Raw genomic sequence first — 7,851 nt, forward strand, 5'->3', positions numbered from 1 at the left:
TATTTCTTCAGTTCGTATTGTTTGAACTAGTTTACATGACGAGTAGTGCAATGGGTCCATATATTATATATGAATGGGAATTTATCACTAATATATTATATATATGTCCATATATTATACTATTCGTGGTCAATAGCTGTAGCCAGGAGTGGCTCTCCTTGTTGATAAACTGAAATTAGCGCAAACCTTGAGGACAGGCATGAAAAAATGGGAACACGAGCATGATTTGTGATGAGATATAATATAGTTGAACCCATGCCTTGACTGATTCAATAGAAAGGAGGGAAAAAAGAAGGAAAACAGGGGCAAGCAATAAAGAAGAAGCAAATTATAATCATGGCTTCTATAGCTGATCGGGAAGAAGAGACAAATAATTTTTCATATGCAATGGAACTGGCAAGTGCCATAGTGCTACCTGCAGCTATGCAAGCAGTGGTAGAGCTTGATGTGTTTGAGATCATAAGCAAAGCCGGTCCTGGTGCTAAGCTTTCGGTTTCGGAAATTGTGGCTCAAATTCCCTTAAAAGATAATAATCCTGAAGCTGCAGCCATGATGTTAGATCGGGTGCTGAGGCTTCTTGTCAGCTACAATGCTCTTCATTGCTCTTTTGTTGATGGACAAAGGCTCTACTCTCTTGCTCCTGTTTCTAAATACTTTGTTCGCAATAATCAAAACGGCGCGTCGTTGCGTCCCTACATGGCCTTGTCTCTCGACAAGGTCCTCATGGATGGCTGGTATACAGAATTACTTTTTCTCTTTTCTTTTCTTTGCTAATTTTGGTAAATTAAGGAAAATTATCAAAACCTTCTAGTTGTCTATATATATAAAAAAATTAATCATTTGCATCTCATGTTTTGAACCCATCAAAATCCGTCAGCTGCTAAAAAGACAGTTATCTTCAATTATTTTACTTCTGTTGTGGTAAAAGACAAAAAAAGTTTAAAGTCCAAGCGTTTTTGAAATATGAAAGTAGAAAGGGTTGATTGTAACAAACAATTAATAAAGTATTCTTTATCTTGGTTAATTATGCGGTCTAATTTTACAAACTAAGCTTCTAAAATTGTTACTAACTGTGTTTGGATTTTGGAAAATTCAGGTTTCGGTTGAAAGAGCAAATTCTTGAAGGAGGAATTGCGTTTAATAAAGTGCACGGAATGCATATCTACGATTACATGGGCGTTGACTCAAGATTCAATGATGTTTTCAACAATGGAATGTTAAGCCACACTTCTGTTGTCATGGAGAAGGTCCTAGAATCATACAAAGGCTTTGAGCATGTTAAGAAGCTTGTCGATGTTGGTGGCGGCTTAGGAGCTACTCTTAACATTATAATTTCCAAATACTCTCATATTAAGGGTATTAATTATGATTTACCTTATGTTATTAAAAATGCCCCATCTTACCCTGGTATGTTACTTACAAAATTTATATACTATTTTTGTTAATGATTCATTGATGGGATACACAATAGCTAACAAAAATTATTATTATTATTATTATTTTAATTTCAGGCATTGAACATGTAGGTGGAGATGTTAAAGTATGAGCTTTAAACTGAATTCCAGAAGATCAACCGTCATGTCAGTCTGTGGTAATGTTGATATACGACATGTCAGCTATAAAGGATACAAGCCTGTATGACAAACTTTGGTCGTCAGCCAAAGCTTTAAGTGAAGCACGTAAATGTCACGTGATTCCACTTACTCTGAACGGCATGAAAGAATGTCGTTTTGGGGCTTGCTGTTTGTAAGGGTTTCAACACGTGTCCTGGAAGCTGTTAAAATCAGTTATTGCAGGCGGGAGAATTCTGGGTTTGTAAGCTAACAAACCCAGATTACAGCTGGTTGACAGGGGGTCTTTGTAACGGGCTCTAAGCTAGTATAAATAGTCTAAGGGACTGGGAAATCAGAGAGGGTGTTGTTTGTAACTTCGTCTCTAAACTTGTAACTTGTTCTTGGTTATTGAATAAAAGCTGTTGCTCTGTTCTTCAGTGGATGTAGGCTGCCTCCAGCCGAACCACTTATATTTGTTGTTCTTTGCATATTGTTTCTGGGTGATTTAGATGTGTGAAATTGGTTTAACCTTTCTTGAAACATTGATTAGAGAGTTCAGCTAGATCCTGGAGATTCTTGATTGGATAATAATTCTGGTCTAGGTTCAACAAATTGGTATCAGAGCCTTATCTCTGATCTTTGATCCAAGAAATGGGAACCTCTAAATTTGAGGTAGAAAAATTCACTGGAGAAAACGACTTCCATCTATGGCGGCTCAAGATGAGAGCTCTGTTGGTTCATCAGGGGCTGGAGGAGACTTTGGGTGATCCAAGATCTGAAAAGAAACCCAGCAAGCTTTCTGATGATGAAATGCGAGATGCTTTGGATAAAGCTCATAGCACACTAATCTTGAGTCTGGGAGATGGAGTTCTCAGGGAAGTGGGAGATCAAACAACTGCTGCAGGCCTCTGGATAAAACTTGAAGACCTATATACCAAGAAGTCTCTAACCAAAAGACTTTGTACCAAAAATAGGCTGTATACTTTGCAAATGGAGGAAGGAAGCTCTCTGGCAACTCACATTGATAGCTTTAACAGGATCATCCTGGATCTTGAAGATATCAATGTGAGTCTTGAGGATGAAGACAAGGCAATAATCTTGTTAGCATCTCTCCCACCATCCTATGAACACTTTGTAGATACACTGCTCTATGGAAGGCAGTCAATATCAATGGCTGATGTAAAGGACTCTCTTAGTTCTAAAGAAGTCACAAAGAAGACAGAAACAAGAGCTGGGGAAGGTCTGATGGCAAGAGGAAGACCTGAGAAGAAAGAATACAACAAAGGGAAGAAAAGGGACAAGTCAAAGTCCAAGAATAAAAACCTGAAATGCTTTCATTGCCATAAAGAAGGGCATTTCAAAAGGGACTGTCCAGATAGAAAGAACAAGGATAAAGAAGGGCATGGAAAGAATGGTGATGCTGCTGTTGCATCCGAGGATGAGGGCTATGACTCAGCTGGTGTCCTTTTGGCCTCTGAAACTCAGACAAACAGTAAGTGGATTCTTGACTCTGGATGTTCATATCACATGTGCCCTGATCAAAATCTTTTTACTACTTATAATGCTTTTAATGGAGGTGAGGTTCTGATGGGGAATAACACAATGTGTAAGGTTGTTGGGTTAGGAACCATTAGATTTAAGATGTTTGATGGGATGATTAGGGAGCTAAGAGATGTAAGGCATATTCCTGATCTAAAGAGGAATTTAATATCTCTAGGCACTCTAGATCAAGTTGGATGCTCCATTAAAGTTGAATATGGGGTAATGAAGGTTGTTAGAGGGTCTATAGTGGTTATGAAAGGGAATAAGCAAAATGGCTTATATGTGCTTCAAGGCACAGCTGTAACTGGGGATGTTAGTATCTCAGCAAGTCTGGGTTTGGATAAAACTCTCATATGGCATCTAAGGTTAGGACATATGAGTGAGAAGGGGCTAAAAATTTTAGAAAAACAGGGAGTCTTAGGGGATGATAAGTTGGGATCTCTGGAGTTCTGTGAGGTATGTGTCCTAGGCAAGTCCTCAAGAACTAGTTTCAAAACTGCAGTGCATAACACAAAAGGGACCTTAGATTACATCCATTCATATCTGTGGGGGCCATCACAGACTGTCTCTTTAGGTGGAGCAAAATACTTTCTCTCTTTTATAGATGATTACTCGAGAATGGTATGGGTTTATGTCTTGAAAGGCAAGGATGAAGTCTTCGAGAGGTTTAAACAATGGAAAGCATTGGTAGAAACTCAGAGTGGTAGGAGGATTAAGAGACTGAGGACTGATAATGGGCTTGAATTCTGCAACAAACAGTTTGATGATTTCTGCAAACTCAATGGCATAGCAAGACACAAAACAGTGAGTTACACTCCACAGCAGAATGGGCTAGCAGAAAGAATGAATAGGACTTTGATGGATAAAGTCAGATGTTTACTGATCCACTCAAAGCTTCCTCAAACACTGTGGGCTGAAACCTTGATGACAGCATGTTATCTAGTGAATAGAAGCCCATCCAGTGCCTTAAACTTCAAGACACCAGTAGAGATGTGGTCAGGAAGGGCAGCAAATTATTCAAATCTAAAGATCTTTGGTTGTCCAGCATATGCACATGTCAAGCAAGGGAAGCTGGAGCCAAGAGCACTGAAATGTGTATTCCTGGGTTATCCTGAAGGTGTCAAAGGTTATAAACTATGGTGCACTGAAATGAGGCCACCAAAGTGCATAGTCAGCCGAGATGTAGTCTTCAATGAGTCAGAGATGTTAATGAAAGGACATCAAAAGGATCCTGCTAAACTAGAAGGAGGACTTGACTCACAGGGACAACATTTGAAGGTGGAGTTTAAAGGTAAATCAGCTCTGGACTACCATGATGAAGCTGAAGACATGGAGAGAGAAGATGCTGAAGATATCAGTGAAGCTTCTGGAACTCATACAGATATTCAAGACTATCAGCTGGCAAGAGACAGACAAATGAGAGTTATTAAAACACCTAAGAGGTTTGCATATGCAGATTTGATTGCATATGCTCTAACAGCAGCCCATGAATTAGACAATGATGAGCCCAAAACCTACAGAGAAGCTGTTTCAGGAAAGGATGCAGATAAGTGGATAAAAGCTATGAAGGATGAAATGGAGTCATTACACAAAAATAACACCTGGAAGCTTGTAAAAGGGCCAGAAAATAAAAAGGCAGTAGGCTGTAAATGGGTTTACAAGATCAAGCAGGGTATACCAGGGGTTGAATCCATGAGATATAAAGCTAGGCTGGTTGCCAAAGGCTACACACAGAGGGAGGGGATTGATTTTACAGAAGTCTAATCACCTGTAGTTAGGCATACCTCAATAAGACTGATCCTAGCTCTGGTTGCAGTTCATAACATGCATCTTGAACAGATGGATGTTAAGACTGCATTTTTACATGGTGAGCTTGAAGAACAAATAGTAATGTCTCAACCTGAAGGCTTTGAAGACCAGTCAAATGGTGATTGGGTATGCCTTCTGAAGAAATCACTTTATGGCCTCAAGCAGTCTCCAAGACAGTGGTATCTCAGGTTTGACAGCTTTATGATAAAACTTTGTTTTCAGAGGTGTAATCTAGACTGCTGTGTTTACTACAAAGAGATATCAGGGGACATGGTTTATCTGATTCTGTATGTGGATGACATGCTTATTGCCAGCAAAAGCATAGGACACATAAATTTTCTGAAACAACAACTCAAAGGTGAATTTGAGATGAAGGATCTGGGACCAGCTAAGAAGATACTTGGAATGCAGCTAATTAGAGATTGGAAATCTGGCACCTTGTTTCTTACACAGGAAGATTACATCAGGAGAGTACTTGATAAGTTTGACATGACTACTGCCAAACCAGTGCAAACACCATTACCAGCCCATTTCAGATTATCAGAACAACAGTGCCCAATAACTGATGCTGACAAGTCTGAAATGATAAAAATACCTTATGCAAGTGCTGTAGGCTGCTTAATGTATGCTATGGTACTCACCAGACCTGATATAGCACATGCAGTCAGTGTGGTCAGCAGGTATATGTCTAATCCTGGAAAAGAACATTGGAAGGCTGTAAGGTGGATACTCAGGTATCTAAGGGGAACTTCTGGGCATGGTCTGATATATAGGGGACAGAGAAGAGATGGCAGTTTAATTGTGGGATATGTGGATGCTGATTATGCAGGGGACTTGGATAGAAGAAGGTCTTTAACTTGCTATCTGTTCACATTCAACAATTGCACAATAAACTGGAAATCACAGCTACAGAGTGTAGTGGCTTTGTCCACAACTGAAGCAGAGTACACAACTGCTGCTGAAGCCATAAAAGAGGCAATATGGCTGAAGGGTATGTTGAAGGAGCTTGGAGTCAATCAGAGGTCTGTGGTGATACATTGTGATAGCCAAAGTGCTATATGCCTAAGCAAGAATCAAACACACCATGAAAGAACCAAACACATTGACATTAAGGTGCACTTCATCAGGCTGGAAGTCTCAAAAGCAACTGTAATGCTTCAGAAAATCCATACAGATGACAATGTTGCAGATATGTTGACTAAAGCTGTTCCAGGAGCTAAATTCAAATTCTGTTTGGATTTGGCTGGCATCTGTGATAATTGAAATACAGATGGTAGAAGAGAAGAGTAGCAGGTCATGAGAGTTTCAAGCTCAAGGTGGAGAATGTTAAAGTATGAGCTTTAAGCTGAATTCCAGAAGATCAACCGTCATGTCAGTCTGTGGTAATGTTGATATACGATATGTCAGCTATAAAGGATACAAGCCTGTATGACAAACTTTGGTCGTCAGCCAAAGCTTTAAGTGAAGCATGTAAATGTCACGTGATTCCACTTACTCTGAACGGCATGAAAGAATGTCGTTTTGGGGCTTGCTGTTTGTAAGGGTTTCAACACGTGTCCTGGAAGCTGTTAAAATCAGTTATTGCAGGCGGGAGAATTCTGGGTTTGTAAGCTAACAAACCCAGATTACAGCTGGTTGACAGGGGGTCTTTGTAACGGGCTCTAAGCTAGTATAAATAGTCTAAGGGACTGGGAAATCAGAGAGGGTGTTGCTTGTAACTTCGTCTCTAAACTTGTAACTTGTTCTTGGTTATTGAATAAAAGCTGTTGCTCTGTTCTTCAGTGGATGTAGGCTGCCTCCAGCCGAACCACTTATATTTGTTGTTCTTTGCATATTGTTTCTGGGTGATTTAGATGTGTGAAATTGGTTTAACCTTTCTTGAAACATTGATTAGAGAGTTCAGCTAGATCCTGGAGATTCTTGATTGGATAATAATTCTGGTCTAGGTTCAACATGAGACTTGTTTGAAAGTGTTCTTGAGACAGATACCATTTTCATGAAGGTTATATGTGTGTGTGTGTGTTATTTGAAATTATCGTTATAAGGAAAAATTGATTTAGGGTGAATCACACTTTTCTCCCTAATATTTTGTAGATTTACCTTAACCTGTTACTCACTTGATATTAGAATTTTCCCAAAAACACTTAAAAGGAATACCAAAATATTATGAAAACTGTAAAAAAAAAAAAGGTTAATTCACTGTATACGTATGTTTTGTTCTATAACATAAATTGATCATATATATTCAGATTAATAGATCTAATGAGAATTAACATGAATATTAAACTTTTGCAGTGGGTCCTTAATGGTTTTGATGATGAGCAGTCCTTGAAATTGTTGAAAAATTGTTACAAAGCTCTTCCGGATGGTGGGAAATTGCTTAATGTTAATGCAGCATTTCCAGAAGTGCCTGAGAATAGCGCGACTTCAAGGGAGATCTCCCTCTTGGATACAATTTGTTTAATCCAAGTTCCTCATGGAAGAGAGCGGACCAAACAAGAATACAGTGAATTAGCAATCAAAGCTGGATTTAAAGGCGTCAACTACGAATATTGTGCATGCAATTTATATGTTATGGAATTCCTCAAATAATAAATTGCTTTATTTGTATTAGGAAAGGTCTTCTCAACTCTGTTTGGGGAGTCACCAATTTCTGGTTTGTGTTACTTAATTTTTCTTCTCGTTTGGCCTTAGCGCTTCTCTTATGTACTCTTTTTCATTCTATGAACATTTGTTTCTTTAAAGGAGATTGACTGCTTTAACATAGCTCTTATGCACTCTTCTCCATTTTAATTTTTATCGAGGAAAAAAATAGTGTATTCATCTTACTTTGTTATTTTTTTTCTTTTCCTGGTTATTTCAAAGTTATGTTGTGCAAAAATCAGCAATATATAATTAATAATTTAAAGTAATAAAGTTTGATTTTTGAACGTAATAAAATACACAG

The 7,851-nt window shown here is 38.5% G+C and overlaps 1 protein-coding gene and 1 pseudogene across 1 annotated transcript; both read left to right on the plus strand.

The window, feature by feature from the left end:
• The first annotated feature begins 326 nt into the window (after nt 1-326).
• On the plus strand, nt 327-1,123 carry LOC18050152 (caffeic acid 3-O-methyltransferase). The gene is made up of 2 exons (XM_024187518.1): nt 327-717; nt 1,097-1,123. Exons 1-2 carry the CDS (start codon nt 337-339, stop codon nt 1,121-1,123), a joined length of 408 nt encoding a protein of 135 aa, XP_024043286.1. The 5' UTR covers nt 327-336.
• LOC18050153 lies at nt 1,023-7,496 on the plus strand (annotated as a pseudogene).
• Nucleotides 7,497-7,851: the final 355 nt, after the last annotated feature.

Source organism: Citrus clementina, unplaced genomic scaffold, assembly GCF_000493195.1.
Source record: "Citrus clementina cultivar Clemenules unplaced genomic scaffold, Citrus_clementina_v1.0 scaffold_3, whole genome shotgun sequence".
Lineage (NCBI taxonomy): Eukaryota > Viridiplantae > Streptophyta > Magnoliopsida > Sapindales > Rutaceae > Citrus > Citrus x clementina.

Coding starts and splice junctions, on each gene's coding strand:
- LOC18050152 (XM_024187518.1), top strand. CDS start 337: ATGGCTTCTATAGCTGATCGGGAAGAAGAGACAAATAATTTTTCATAT. Junction 718..1,096: donor TGGCCTTGTCTCTCGACAAG/GTCCTCATGGAT, acceptor TGGAAAATTCAG/GTTTCGGTTGAAAGAGCAAA.